We start from the raw sequence: 16,131 nt of genomic DNA, 5'->3' as shown, positions 1-16,131 counted from the left end.
TTTGTATTATCTCAGAGCCAAGGCTCTTGATGCCGATCAGATAAATGCAGTAGAAAGATTGAAACTAATTGATTGGAATCATACACTTGGCCATCTGGGATATGGTGGATTGAAGGAACTTGCCAAGAAAGGTCTGATAGCTCTTGAAGGAGAATCAGATGAAGGGGAGCTCAGATCCTGTGAAGAGTGTATACTTGGAAAGAACAAGAAACTGCCATATGCTACTGGCAGACACACTTCAACAAGGCCACTGGAGTATGCACATGCTGATATCTGGGGACCATCACCAATTCAGTGCATAGGTGGAGGCAGGTATTTTCTTTCTATAATAAACGACTACCCTTGGAAGATTTAGCTCTATGTGATGAAGGAGAAGTCTGAGGCCTTCACTAAGTTTCAGGAATGGTGTGTTGAAGTTGAGAATGAGAAGGGTGATGTTCTGAAATGTCTTAGGACAGACAATGGCCTATAATTTCTCTCATCTAAATTTGATGGTTTCTGCAAAAGTAAGGGGATCAAGAGACATAGAACTGCTCCTCACAAACCACTAACAGAATGGAGTGACTGAGAGAGCTAACATGACGATCTTGGAGAGGTTAAGGTCTCATTGCATCATGCATGCCTAAGCATTTCTGGGCGGAGGCTGCTGCAACAACTGTGGTGCTTATCAATAAATGCCCATCTAGTTCTATTGGTAATGATACACCAGATATGAGGTAGTATGGATCGGCATCGGCATGAGACTACACAAAACTAACTGCAGAGCATATGCACATGCTAAAAGAACTAAGCTGGATCCCAGAGCCCTCAAATGTGTTATGCTGGGATATCAGAGACGGGTGAAGGGCTATAGGCTATGGTGTACAGAAAAAGGCATGGGACAGGTGGTGATTAGTAGGGATGTGGTATTTAGAGAAGATGAAATGCCATACCTGCAACAAAGATCATATACTACCCATTTTGAGGTGGAGCTCACTGGACCTAAACAAAAGGATGCTTGTGTTGAAGCATCTGATGAGGAGACTCCAGATATTGCTCAGACAGGAGAGGCAACTGAGAGGTGAAAAAGCCATATTATAGCAAGGGACAAGCCAAAAAGGCATATCAAGCTCCTTTCAAGATACAGTAATTATGACATGCTCTACTATGCACTTACAGTTGCAGAAGAGATTGAGTATCATGAGCCCTCAATTTATAAAGAAGCAATGAGGAGTCCTGAGAAAGACAGATGGCTTAGAGCAATGCAAGAGGAAATTGACTCACTCTATAAGAATCACACCTAGATACTGGTTTTGAGACCAAAGCATCAGAAATGCATAGGCTGCAAATGAGTGTATAAGAAGAAAATAAAGGCTTTCAAAAATAATGAGGTGAGATACAAGGTAAGGTTGGTAGCTAAAGGGTTCACACAAAGAGAAGGGATAGACTATAATGAAATCTTCTCTCATGTGGTCAAACACAGCTCCACAAGGATCTTGTTTGCCATTGTTGCTCACAAGGATTGAGAGCTTCAACAGATGGATGTGAAGACAGCCTTCTTGAATGAAGAATTTGAAGAAAGAATATATATGGAACAGCCAGAGGGCTTTGTGAAGAAGGGAGAAGAAGATAAAGTTTGTCAGCTCAAAATAAGCTTGTATGGATTGAGACAAAGCTCCAAACAGTGGTACATCAGATTTGATGAGTTCATGCAGATAGTGGGTTTTGAGAAGTCCCTATATGACAGTTGTGTCTTCATTAAGAAAAGCAAGGGGATAGCCATTGCCTATTTATTACCCTATGTAGATGATACGCTGATTGCAGCAGCAACAATGCCAGAGGTTCAAGATATCAAGAATGAGCTAGAATCAGAGTTTGATATGAAGGATTTAGGGGATGCTAAAAGGATCCTAGGCATGGACATCATCAGAAATAGGAAAGAAAAGAAATTATGGCTCACTCAGAAGGAATACATCAACAAGCTTCGGGAAAGATTCCAGATGAACAACAGCAAAACAGTGACAATACCACTGTCACAACAATTTAAATTGTCATATGATCAGTGTCCAAAGACAGATGAGCAGAGAAAGGAGATGCTTAAGATACCCTATGCTAGTATTGTTGGTAGCATCATGTATACAATGGTTTGCTCAAGGCCGGATATCAGTCATGCTATCAGTGTAACTAGCAGATTCATGGCAGATCTTGGGATGGAACATTGGCATAGTTTGAAGTGGATATTGAAGTATCTCAGAGGCACATCTGATTATGGCATTCTATTTGATGGTGGTCAGAAGTTTGATAATGAAGATATAATGGGATATTGTGACTCAGACTTTGCAGTGAGTCAAGACACAAGAAAATCCCAGTCAAGATATGTGTTTTGTCTCTATGGTTCGGCTGTGAGTTGGAAATCAAATTTGCAGTCAGTAGTAGCACTTTCCACAACAGAGGCTGAGTATATAGCTGCTATGGCAGAGGCAGTGAAGGAGAGTTTCTGGTTGAAGGGCATACTATCAGAATTTGGAATACATCAATCTGCAGTGACAATCATGTGTGACAGTAATAGTGCAATATGTTTGTCCAAGCATCAAACATTCCATGAGAGATTTAAGCATGTGGATGTGAAGTTACACTTTATCAGAGATGAGGTGAACAAAGGAAAGGTGAGGATTGAAAAGGTTTCCACTGAAGAGAATGCTGCAGACATGTTGACTAAAACTATTCCTAGTTCCAAACTAAAGCATTGCTTGGAGCTAGTGAAGTTGGTCATGTACTGAGGTTTGCAAGGTTGGAAAAGATGACCGGGTGTTATTCATTCAAGATCCAAGGTGGAGATTTGTTAAGTGTGGATACTTAAATGAATGGCCAAAGAAGATCAGGGACTGTATTGCAAAATATGAAGCATAAGTTTGAAAATCAGTTACAACGGCTATTTCGGTTGTGAAGAGCGGTTGAGCTCGGTTGAGCTAATATAAAAGAGGTTGGAGCTAAGTGTTGATAGACAATAACTACATCGACACATCTGAGAAGAGAGATACACCATCTTTGTGAGGAATTAGTGAGGGTGAGAGTTTGTTCTTGATCCGTGAGTTCATAGAGAAAAGTGAGCCATTGATTCTTGAGTGTATAGCTTCTTGTTTGAGTGTTCGATTTGTTCATTGTATTTTGCAATTCAGTAAAGTGAATAAAAGTGATTCGTGATTCTCCTGTGGACGTAGGTTCGAAAGAGCCGAACCACGTAAACTCATTGTGTTTTTCTGTTTCTTGCCTCAATTCTTGCTGCATCGATTGTGTTCTAAAAATCGTTCGAGTGAAGCATTCTTTATTGGCGGTCTTTAAATCATTGATTTTACACACATAATTATTACAAGTAATAATTTAGCATTTCAAACACGTTAATATCTCATTAATTCATATTAATGTGGCAAACTGCAATTCATTATTTCTCATTCAATAATGAGAATCGATGTTGAGAAAATGAATATACTGCGATCATCTACTGGGAATGTAGATTATTTCATTTAAGAAAACTTTCTTCACTTGTACGACCCAATCAAACTATATTGTCTGAGCTAACCCCTCCGTCCCCCACTAATTGGCACTAATTTCATTTTCCGTTCATCCCCAATTAATTGGCACACTTATATTTTATTCCCGACTTTTGTTAATGGACCCTACATTCTACTAATTCATTCAACATATATTTTATTATAAAATTAATATATAAAAGTAAGACTCACATTTCACTAAATTATTTCCATTATATTTTTAAAATTCGTGCCAAATCAAACAATGTCAATTGACGGGGGACGGAGGGAGTAGATTCTAACATATTTCTCTTAAACAAGTTGTCTCGATCATCAACTATTAGTATTCAAAGTAACTATGATGATATCATCAAAATTTTATTCCATAACAAAAAATCACGCCGTAGGATTAATTGGAGGATCAAATTTTGAGAAAAATTGATCCTAACTAATATGAAAGATATAGAAATACTAAGTAATTTTAGCCATTTAATGTAGCAAAGGAAATACTATCAATGCTGATAAAAATATGGAAAGACTTAATAGCTATTTTGGATTCATTAATCTGTAGTCAAGGATTTGGCTTAATATTCCAAGCAAGTGGCCATCTCATTTACAAGTGAGAGAAGGAAAGATCCATCAAGCATGTGATGAATCCAATGCGGGAGAAAGAGAGAGGTGCTTGGCGTGAGGAATTCGAAAACCATAAATAAAAAAGACACCCAAAAATCATGTGCCATTTGCATTCGGCGCGGTCTCGGTCTTTGAACAAACAGGCAGCTGACACAGGTCATTTTGTGAGCTTGATTTCACAAAACATAGACCCCATTATTACTACACCACCGTAAAATTGCGGGAAAATCGGGTTTGTGGGGGAGTTTACACTAAATATTACGTAAATGTACCCATTTTGTTATCTATTCCACAAATGGGAAAAACGCCAACCACATTGGCGTTTTTATTAGTAAATACGCCAACGTCATTGGCGTGTTTTAAGGTAAATACGCCAACGATGATGGCGTTTTATACTTGTGCCGTATTTTGGGTGTATGCTCTCGGATTGTAATTACGATTAAACACGCCAACTTGGTTGGCGTGTATAAATAAAAAAACGCATTTGTAAATGGCGTGTTTTCTTTGTTGAAACGCCGAACATATTGACGTTTTGTAAAAGACGCCAACCGGAGTGGCGTATTTACTTAATCATGAAAAACGCCATTCTGAGTGGCGTGTTTAATCAGACTGATATACCAGGCGTTCCTCCCCCAAATCGCGAAAACCTCACAACACACAGCCTTCGCGATTTCTCCAGCTGCGCGCCTTCTCTCCGTGATTTCGGCCTACATTCATCAATCGGTGCTATTCTCCCCCAAATTCATCTATTTTATTCGGTTAGTATGCTTACCTTTTACATAATTATAGTAATTGGTGGATAGCTAGGGTTTGTAATGGGTTGTGAATTGAGTAGAAATATTATGCATTTTGGATTGGTTGAATGATATTATTGTTGATTATTATGTTGGATTGTGTTGGGTTTAAGTTAATTTGTGTATAAATTTGATTATAAGCCTAAACCCTAGGGTTTTTATAGCTAAAAAATTGGGCAAATTGTTTTGATTTATGTGGGTTTTGGTTGATTAGTTTAGATTGTTAAATTTGTTTAGGTTAGGCAAAATTGAAATTGGTAGGTTGGGCGAATTGTTAATTGAAATTGTTAATTTTGTGTAGGTGAATTGGTTTATGATTTTGAATGTGCAATGTTGTGTAACTTGCTTATTTGATGTTGGTGTTCAATTTTGTGATATTGGATTAAATTGTATCTAATTATTGAAATGGTTTATGGTTGGTTATTGTTGAATTTGGTTTATGAAATTGGATTAAATGTTATGGTTGGTTATTGTTGAATTTGAATTATGTAGGTAAATTATGGCATCATCTTCAACCTCTCGTCGTCGGCTTGCATGTGGTCCTGCGGATCCATCTGTATTATATTTTCAGAGACAACACGTCTCTAACAACATATGGGCAGGAGTTCCATCCGAAGATGTACGCTGCCGACGATTTGAAGGAAAAATTTGGGATGTTCCCATCCAGCAACATGTCTTGACAATAGTGGACCAGATGGGGTTTGGGGGTATGTTAAGGTGTGGTAAACCAAAAGAAATTGACCACCATCTTATCACAGCTCTGATTGAACGTTGGAGGCCAGAGACTCACACGTTTCACTTTCCAGTCGGTGAAGCGACTGTGACACTGGAAGACGTGGAGGTCTTATGGGGCCTGAAAGTTGATGGAGAGGCTCTGACAACTTACATCCCCCCGACGGACGCGGGATATTGGACGGACAGGTGTATGGATTTTCTAAGATTCATACCGGAAGCATCCGAGTTGAAGGAAATGGCTTTTAAGCAGACGAGCTTATCGCGCCAATTGAGGATTGAGCTGTCTAATGACCACGAACACTACATATATGCTCAGCGGGCTCGTATCTATTGTCTGCTATTACTTGGTGGTCTGATGATCCCCAACGCCACCGGAAATAAAATTCCGTTCTTCTACCTACACTTTTTCATGGATATAGAACGGTGTTCTACATATAGCTGGGGTGGGGCGACGCTTGCTTGCTTGTACCACAATTTGTGTGAAGCGGCCGTTGGTCAGAGGACGGATGTAGGGGGAGCCTTAACTCTATTACAACTTTGGGCTTGGGAGAGAATCCCAAATATTAGACCGAGGATGCTAGATCCCGTGCATACAGACTATCTACCATGTGCAAGCGCGTAAGTTGTTCATTAATTGCGTTTTTAAACTTAATGTTCATCAATTTTCGTGTTCTTCGCTTATAATTTAAATTTTTTAGATGGAATGGCCCGGCGTCATATGTAAAAGCACCCGGACATTGTGTTGAAAATTTCCGAGATCAGTTCTCCATGATGCATCCTAATCAGGTACTTCATATATTTATAAAATGTTTTTGGTTTTTTGTTTTTTGTTTTTATGGAAATTATTTTGAAAAATTTGTATCACATGTAGTTTATTTGGAGGCCTTATCTCCACCGGGAGTTGCCGGAAAGTTGTGATGCCGGTCGTCCTATATGGATGTCGATCACAACGCTTATTTGTTGGAATCTGGCTGAGCCACACCTGCCACACCGAGTGTTGCGCCAATTCGGGATTGTCCAACCGTATATCCCGGATCTCCCCCGGTTCCACGGTTCTGATTTTTTGAAACAGGATCGCCGTGGAAAAGCTGGTCGGAATTGGGTTCAATGGCACGCCAATTATATACAGGAGTGGGACAACAGACACTTTACGATATGGACTGATCTGGAGGACAGTACTGAGCCTGTTGCAACGGAAGAATATATGAATTGGTTTCGCCAGATCACTGTGGTGTATTTAACCAAACCCGGCGTGCATGCTGAAGAGGGATTCCACGAAACCGCATCTTCTCATAACTTTACGGTACATTATTCATACTTAACTAAACCCTGATTACTTATTCAAATTCATATTATGATATGTACTTAACTTTGAAAAATTGTAGGTGGAGACGCTTCACAAAATACGTCACTATCTAAGTGGTCGAGCTGCGACAGGACATTTCTGTCCGGATATGGAAACCATTTCGAGGATGGTTGAAGAAGGACTGCAGATATCCGGGGAGCCTCAGCTGATGGACTACCCTCCTTCGCAGCGCTCTGCAATGGACGTGGACGTACCCATAAGGCAAAAGGCAAAACGACGAACCAAGCAGAAAACCGTCCGCGGAGAGTCGTCATCTCAGTTCGTACACGACTCCGATGACGATTTTGAGGACCCACCTCCACCGAGCTCTGCACTTCGAGGCCGTCATTCTATTAGCCATACCGGTGGTACCGGAGAAGATATTGGCCTCAGTGATGTCCCCGCTTCTCCACCGCGGTCGTCTGTGCAGGAGGATCTTGAGAACGCTGTTGTTCAAGATACTCCTCCCTCAAGGATCCCTAGATCTACATCTACTATTGGGAAGGGGATACGGCGTCTGTTTATGCGGAAACGTCGTGACGATTGAACTAATTTGAACTCTTGATATTACTGTAATTTGATATTGATGTTTTTTCATTTGATTTGAACTCATTGATTTTAAGTCTTTATGATTAAGTATTTGGATGTCTGAATTATTATTTCCTAGTAGAAATGAAAATGAAAACAGGCAAATAAAGAGATATTGGCGTTTTTGTGAATGTAAGTCTTTGTGAAAAACGCCAATGCTATTGGCGTTTTTAAGTTAGTTTATATTTTTGCCCGTTTTGTCTACGACGAATGCGGACATTCTGAACAAACACGCCATTCCCGTTGGCGTTTTTAATAAGACGCCATTCCCGTTGGCGTGTTATTTAAAAACGCCATTCCCGTTGGCGTGTTATTTAAAAACGCCATTCCCGAGCAGGCGGCCGAGATGCCGAGCCAGCGGCCGAGGTGCCGAGCCAGCGGCCGAGGTGCCGAGCAGGCGGCCGAGATGCCGAGCCAGCGGCCGAGGTGCCGAGCAGGCGGCTGAGGTGCCGAGCAGGCGGCTGAGGCGTTTTTAATAAGACGCCATTGCCGTTGGCGTGTTATTTAAAAACGCCAACGCCATTGGCGTTTTTAAGTTAGTTTTTTCGTTGCTCGTTTTTTCTACGCCGAAAGCGGACATTCTGAACAAAAGGAGGATCATACGAAATAACTGCTCCGGGAATTATCTTTCCACCCCAATATAAATTGACACACCACGTCATACTATCTGCAATAATGTAAAACACAAATAAATATGTATTATTTTTACATTCATCATTATGTAGAGTCAGCCAAAAAATTGACAAAATAATTCTATTAAATACACTACAATATGTATTATCATAACAATCCATAAAATATACTATAACATATAATAGCATAACAATTGGTCAAAATATTTCCATTAAAATATATACTATCATAATAATCCATCAAAATATTAGTGTACCCATAATAATTGGTCAAACTATTATATTAATTACACTACAATATATATTATCACAACAATCAATCAAATATTGGTAGACTAATGTTTAGAAGAATGAGTCTAAAATTTGATATACTATCTGATTAGAAGGACTAATGGTTGAAAGAATTAGCCAAATTCAAAATATCCACGCTTAAATCCACCACCGGGTCGACCCGAGCGAAAGGTTTTTATGCGTTTGGGAAGGGTTTTCGCGTTTTGGGGAGGGAAAGTGTTTAGGGTCGCGATGTTGGGGGAGATCTGATAAGGATATGGTTCAACAGAAACACGCCGCTCAAATTGGCGTTTTTAAGCATAACACGCCAACCTCAGTGGCGTTTTTATTAATTAAACACGCCAACTACATTGGCGTTTTACCTGGTATACACGCCAACTTCATTGGCGTTTTTTCCCGTCGCTGTATTTGGCGAAAATACACCTCCAATACGACGCGAAGATAAACGCCAATGAGGTTGACGTTTTTACTAATAGAAACGCCAATGTGGTTGGCGTTTTTCCCATTTTTGGAATAGATAACAAAATGGGTACATTTACGTAATCTTTAGTGTAAAGTGCCCCATAAACCCGATTTTCCCTAAAATTGCAATCTTTATTAATCTTTTTCCCCTTTTGATTATTCTGTTTTCTTGTTTCACTTTACTCTAATTTCGTATTCCATCCCATCTATGGAAACTGCTGCGAGCGTGAGAGAGAGGAATTAGCTCGTTGATTGCATTTATTTAGGCACTGTTGGTTTGTGTTCAAATTATGTCGCCTGTGGCCCTATGGCTGTGGGCTTATTGGTGGGGTGTTTTTGAGTAAAATAAAGCTTAAAGATTACTGCCCTCATTAATCCCTCCACCCATCTCTCATTTTTCACACCACACCACCCAACAGTTTCATTCCCCACCCCCCTCTCTCTCTGTCTATTTCAGAATTCTCCTTTTTTCTTTTCTTGATTATATATTGTGTCTGAGTTGAGGTTTGTGTTCACATCTCAGCCATTTCTGCTTTGTCTAAGGAGGGGAGAGGTGGTGACTATGGAATTTTTTAATCATCTATTAAAAGCTTGCTAATTTAGAGGAACATTGATTTGATGATTGTTTTTGGCTTTGTTCAGGTATCGCTATAGATCTACGGCCTCATCTGCTTCTCTCTGACTGGTAAAATTGCCAGATTCTCTCATCCTTGTTTGATCTTTGATTGATCCTATGTAAACTAGTTTCTTCTTGGTTAAAAATTGAGTCTTTTTTAGTCTGTTTTTTTTTCTTGGTTTATGGGATTCACCCTTTTATTTGGTTGATTTTGCAAAAAAACGGACGGGTTTAGCATCTTTTCTGTCTGTTTCTTGAGGAAATTATGAATAACTTATAAGTACTGCTTTAGAATCTTTCTTAATTTCTGGTTTATGCTCTTAGAAGATGGTCTATGTATATCTGGTTGGTTGAGGATTCATTCGATGCAAATTGAGTCTTTAATTAATCTCAACAGTGTTTAATATCATGTTCCTATTCATTTGTCTAACATAATAGTGTGTCTTGTCCTCACACTAGTAGATTTACCATCAGCTAAAACTGGTGATAAAAGAGTGAAATCCTCCAAAACTCTGTATTCGTCTTTGAGTGTTTGTGTGTTTTGTTTCCTCTTTTTCTTTGAACAACTATAGCTCAATGTTGCTGTTTGGTTGGTCATGCTTCTAGCTCACTTTCTTTGCTTTTACATTAGTGTTAAGTTGGTGAGGTTTTTAAAAAATCATTTCTAACTTTTGGCTTCATATCTTGGTGCTCATAGCTTTTGTATTTCATATTGTTGCATAAGTTAGAATCTGAATTTGTATTTTGGGGCTATATCATTTTTCACTTCAGCTAGTAATCTTCTTTGAATCCTATGCTAGCTAGCATATTGTTTCATTTATCGCTCTTCCCTTTATCTTATGATGTTTAATGGAAATTCTTGTTGATATCTCTGGTTTCACATTGCTCAGAATATGATGTTGGTGCATGTTTAAATAAAGATCCTCGGAAGCATAAGATAAAGCTAAGTAAATTTTGTGACCTTCTGGCATTGGTCAGTTGTGAAAACGTCGATATGTGAAAAGTCATCTTAAAAATGAGCTTCTAGTCGCTACCTAAACATGGTGAAAACCATGCCAGCTATTTAACATAAAAAGAACCTAGTATTCAGCAGAAAACCCATAAACATCTTAATGGGAGATCTCAATACTTGTACCGGTGGTGATATACTGCTATTTGATTGAGCAATGTTATTTCTAATTTCAGTTAACCCTTTCTTGTTTTTCTGATTTATTTGTTTTTTAGCTCTTTCATTTTACTATGCTACAAGGCACATCTTGCTTCTGCAAATTTCTCAAGCACTTACATGGTACTCTCCTTTTGTGTTTATTCTTGCAGGTTCTCTGAGAACAGAAGTTCTAGATAATCAGTCGTCCATACATCTGTTTTTGATTATTTGGATATACTCATTGGGAGCCCTAATGCAAGGGCAAAGGAATTCTGTTAGTACATTGCCCGAAAATCTAAGTTTTGATCATGGTTCTACGTCAACTGATGCCGGCATAGATTCCCAAGTGCCTTGGAATAATATGCAGACTTCTGCAGAAGCTCGGCTACCAGAGTACAAAATTCCATCAAGTGAGACCAACACTCAGTATTCGCATCATATAGGGCACAGTCAGTGGAGTTCAGGTGAAACTAGTTCTGGTGCTGCACAATCTCAATCTGATTGTAGCGAGCGAAAAAGAGAGCACAGATGGAGTGTCCCCTCTCGAGCTGCTCTCGACTTGGATGATTGTCAGTTTGAATCATCTAATATTGCTCCAGTGGATAATGTTGTTGGCAATGGGCAAGACAATCAGACATCAAACATCTCCCTTTTGCAGATTGCTGCACCTGATTCTATCACTCAGGACCTTAACATGTGTTCGGAGTTTGGAGGCCAAGATGATGGCGACTTTCAGGAAATTGAGCATCCCAATAGACACATATCTGTTGGATCATCGAATGAGAAAATGCCATCTACTGGTAGCTCCTCTGATGCTCTTGGTATGTCTCCCGGGTGTCGTTCTTTGGATGGTCGACGTTTATCTTGCAAGAGAAAAGCCCTTGATGTACAAGTTGGACAGTCTTCTGGAGCAGGAAGTTCAAATTGTTTCGAACATGCCGAAAGAAGTCAGCGGCATGCTGTAGCGTCTGCCCCTCCTCAGATTTCTGCTAGTACTATAGGTATGTCAACTCCACCGACAAATAACCCTGTCATCAGCAATGTGTCAGAGCACCGAAACTCAAGGATTCGGCTTGAAGTTGGAGAAGCTGTTTCCTCAAATCCTTTGCCTACAAATGCTAGAGAAACTGCTGGAAGTTCTCGCAGAAACTTACGCTTGCGCTTCAGTAACATTCATCAATTGGGTCACGCACCTGGTGCCCCATTACCAAGAGAAGCAAATGCGCCTTCCTCTTCAAGGCATTCATCAAGGGTATTTCTTCGAAATCGTCTGCTCGACTTAAACCCAAACCCTCCTGTGGAGAATGAAAGTCGTCATGGTCAATCAATTCTCCAGCATATTCATTCTGTTCGTCGAAATCCTCATTCTAGATGGAGTGCCTCTAGCTCAAGAACGAACAATTCATCTTCTGCTGGTATATCTCTAGAAAGGGAGAGGGATCCTATGCTTTACGAAGAATCTATTTCAAATATTCCCAGAAGCATTTCAGAGCATCCTATGTTTATTCCCCTTAGTGAGATGGGGGGTTCGTCTCAACAACCTCCAAACTGGAACTTATCCAGTGGGGTTAACTACGCTGCTGGGAATGCCGCACCTCCTTCTCGGGCAGGCTCCACTTCAGGGATTAATTTGTCTTTACCTTCACCTACTTGGTCTCATAGGAGCTATCCACAACATCCTCGTAGATTATCTGAAATTGTTCGAAGATCTCTATTATCTGCAGCAGGTACCGAGCCTGGAGGTCAAAGTAGCACAGCGCCCGGTACGTCACAAGAAACAGGGCTTCCATCTGGATCAAACACAAGGTCAGCATTGTTGGAGAGACACCTAGATAGTCCTTTTGCTTCACCTCATTCGCTTCGGAGCATGGCTAATGATAGTGAAGGAAGAGGCAGTGCGATGTCCGAGGTACATTTATGTGTTAAATATCTGTATTCTCATTCTTATTATGCAATTGTCAAGTGTGAATAGTCGTGCATGAATCATGTCACAGCCTCCCATGATGTTTTTTCATTTTACTCATGCTGCATGTAGTTGTGCTATGTACTCAATTATATCTGACTTGGGTATGATATCTGATTTGCTATCATGGTTAGTGATGTATATGGGTACGAGTAAAGCATGTCGTAGGCCTACTTGAAGTGTGTTTGGGCGAACTAATTAGGTTTGGGACACAGAAGAAATTCTTAAAGCCAATTGGTTAGAGGTTGGGGTAATAGGTCTTGTTTACCCAACGAGTACCCTTCCCATATCATTAACTTATGTATATATATTAATACACTATAATTAATTTTTTTCAATTACTAGTGTAAGTTTATGACAGAATAGTTTCATTTTGCTAGTTTTCTTGAAAGTAACTATTCGATCGCAATGGTATAGCTAGATGACTGTGCAAGGCACTAGAGAATATGCGACGTAGATTACATCTTGCTTTTGTGGATTGAAGTTCCATTACTACGTATTCATTTGTAATGGAGTATATAAAATTGAAATATTTACAAACAAATTTTGCACCTCCATTGAGAATTAAAAAAATTGATCATTCTTGAGAGTAAAATGTATCTTAACTCACTACTAATTGTGTGAGTTTATTTCACACCTCATGGTTGTCTCATATATGTATGATAAATCTAACTGCACACAAGCTTTATCCTAGATTGTAATTTTTACATGACATTTAAATGTTGCAATTACAATGGCACCCGCAATACCACCATTAAAATGTTCCCAAGTACAATAAACCCCAATCTTTTTTACGCTGTTCTAGCGCTACACATTAGACAAACAAACTATCTAGACTTGGTGAAAAGTTGCATAAGAATTAATAAAGTGTGAGTATAGCAAATGAAAAGTATGAAAGCTCATACTCTTTGACAGTCTAATACTAGTTGGACCTAGTTCTTTTCTGATAACATTGATATTGATAATATACAATGTGCTTATTATATGTTACTTATGCTGTGCTTTATCTTGGTCGAGTGGATGTTTCTAGATTATGATCACTCATTTGATTCATCTTTCTCGTAAGGTTTTTGCTACTTCTGCATTTTATGCTAATGAACATTTCAAGAGAAGTATATGAAAATATCATGTTGCAAAATGCAGTTAGTAGTTTAAATTTCGATTTTTAGCAGATTCGCCATGTCTTGGATCTCATGCGAAGGGGAGAGGGCTTAAGACTCGAGGTTAGTTATTCTCCTCTTTGTTTGTATTTCTCAATTCGAGGTCCAAAAAATTCACTGGTCGTGTTTCCCACAACAAGGCTGTAATATGAGAAAAATGCAGTTGAAATTTCCAAACTTAATATCTTCTATGCTCGTTTGCTAGGATATGATGCTTCTTGATCACTCGGTCTTCTTCGGGATGGGTGATATACACGACCGTCACCGGGACATGAGACTGGATGTCGACAATATGTCTTATGAGGTGAGGCGTGTCACGTTCATTTTTACACTTCACTCAGAATTTTCTTTTTTTTTGTCAAAAACACAATTGTTTGTTTCAAATCCCAGGAGCTTCTGGCCTTGGAGGAGCGCATCGGAAATGTATCCACTGGATTGACTGAAGAAACAATAATGGCTCGTTTGAAGCAACGTAAATATACTGAAAGACGAGCAGAGCAGGCTGAGACAGAGCCGTGCAGTATCTGTCGAGTACTAACCTCTTTCCTTCCACTTGAAATGATTCAACTATAACTGCTTAAGCCCCTCCCAGGTTTTTTTCTGCATCCACGCTTGATTGAGACTCTACGTTACTTGATGCAGGAGGAGTACAATGACGGGGAAGATCTTGGCACGTTGGAATGCGGGCATGATTTTCACAGAGACTGTGTGAAACAATGGCTCATGCAGAAGAACTTATGCCCCATATGCAAGACGGAGGGACTGTCGACGTGAAACGAAGGCAAGCAAATGCTGCCATCTCGTCTACCTGATCGTCAACACGGTTTTTTCTTTATCTTTGAGCCATTTGAAGGTTAAAAAAAAGAGGACCTTGTGGATTATGCTTCTGGTATGCCTCTTCACTTGACTCCATCCACATAGATTCAAGGAAGCAAAAAAAAGAAAGGAAAGAAATTTATCATGCCCTCTTTATGCGGAGGATCAGATTACATTTATTTTATTTTTGAATGAAAGTCGAGCCTTAGTGGAATTAAACATTAGATTATGGAAATTAACTGTTTTTATTTGATCATTTGATGTGATTTTATTTTATAGTTTGTTTTTCAACCATTCTTATTTGTCTTGGCTTTTACCATTCATGTTTGAATGCTGTGTTGGTCGTTACTAATTTAAATATATCAGATAAAACAGATTATTTGGACAAATTTTACTACAGTACATAGTAATCGATACCCAAGTGATCTGAAAATAATCGCACTCCGTTTGTTTACAATAAAATGTCTAATTTGATATTCATAATAAATTTCATTTTTTGACATAGATTTTTAGAAATATAGATTTTAGTAATAAATATATTACCAGCGAGTTACACGCCATTGAGTTCACGTATATAAACAATGCTACCATCTATGGCATTTGCTATATTTAGGTTTCACACTCCAACAGGCAACATTATTATATAAATAAAATAGTCTTCGTCGTCTATCTTTCTTTCTCATTCTCTCAAATACTACCATCTGGCATACTTTAGGTTTCACACTCCAACATTATTAATTATATAAAATAGTCTTCACCATCTTTCTCATCCTCTTCTTTTAGTGTTAAGTTTTAGTGTCTTGCCTATAATAGTACTGAAACTTTTAAAATCGTGTCTGAATAAACTCAAACTTGCACACATCCACTATTTGCTGTTAAAGAAGTGACTGCAATGGAAATTTCTCCAATCTTAACAATTGATATCTCTTAATTATCATCTATTTAAGACGATTAAACTACTCATGCTTTAAACGGAAGGGGACAATTACACAAAGACAAGTCTACAAAATAAAATACTACTATTGAATAAAAATAGTTTGGTTTGACAAATCTCAAATATAAAGCCGGCAATGGCACTAATGCAGAGCAGACTATGAACACAAATCCTTCCTCTTGGATGTAACTATTAAAAGTAAAGAGTCGAGATAATATAAATATTTAATCAAATACTCGGTTTTTGGAAAACTTTGTAATGTATTCTTGAATCCATAGTGAAATGTCTTCAAGGAATAAAAATATTGAGGAAATGAAAAACTGTTTAAGGGAGTTAAAATTCCAGAAATAAAAAAAAATGGCATGATTTGGATATGAATTCCCAACGGGCCTCTTTTAAGATTTTCACTATGTTTTGGTCTAGATGTAACTCATCAATTAGATCAAAATATGATTGACAATTAATTTTTAGCAAAATTATTAAATATGGACCAAAACACATTATTT

General features: G+C 38.7%; 1 protein-coding gene across 2 annotated transcripts; it reads left to right on the top strand.

Annotated features, from left to right (window-relative positions):
- Positions 1–9,209: 9,209 nt before the first annotated feature.
- LOC121807798 (E3 ubiquitin-protein ligase MBR2-like) lies at positions 9,210–14,991 on the top strand. Of its 2 annotated transcripts, none has more exons than XM_042208127.1 (7): positions 9,210–9,542; positions 9,632–9,674; positions 10,923–12,661; positions 13,888–13,938; positions 14,081–14,179; positions 14,266–14,406; positions 14,518–14,991. In XM_042208127.1, the coding sequence occupies exons 3-7, from the start codon at positions 11,006–11,008 to the stop codon at positions 14,647–14,649; spliced, it is 2,079 nt and encodes a 692-aa protein (XP_042064061.1). In that variant the 5' UTR covers positions 9,210–9,542; positions 9,632–9,674; positions 10,923–11,005; the 3' UTR covers positions 14,650–14,991. The 2 variants fall into 2 exon arrangements, with proteins under 2 accessions (XP_042064061.1, XP_042064060.1); XM_042208126.1 differs by having other exon boundaries at positions 13,885–13,938.
- The last annotated feature ends 1,140 nt before the right edge of the window (positions 14,992–16,131 follow it).

Source organism: Salvia splendens, chromosome 6 (assembly GCF_004379255.2).
Source record: "Salvia splendens isolate huo1 chromosome 6, SspV2, whole genome shotgun sequence".
Taxonomy (NCBI): Eukaryota; Viridiplantae; Streptophyta; class Magnoliopsida; order Lamiales; family Lamiaceae; genus Salvia; species Salvia splendens.
This window is presented reverse-complemented; position numbering and strand designations above follow the sequence as displayed.

Excerpts from the sequence above, each read along its gene's own strand:
- LOC121807798 (XM_042208126.1), top strand. The coding sequence starts at position 11,006 with ATGCAAGGGCAAAGGAATTCTGTTAGTACATTGCCCGAAAATCTAAGT. Across the intron at positions 13,939-14,080 it reads GAGAGGGCTTAAGACTCGAG|GATATGATGCTTCTTGATCA; the intron begins GTTAGTTATTCT and ends CTCGTTTGCTAG. Across the intron at positions 14,180-14,265 it reads TCGACAATATGTCTTATGAG|GAGCTTCTGGCCTTGGAGGA; the intron begins GTGAGGCGTGTC and ends TTCAAATCCCAG.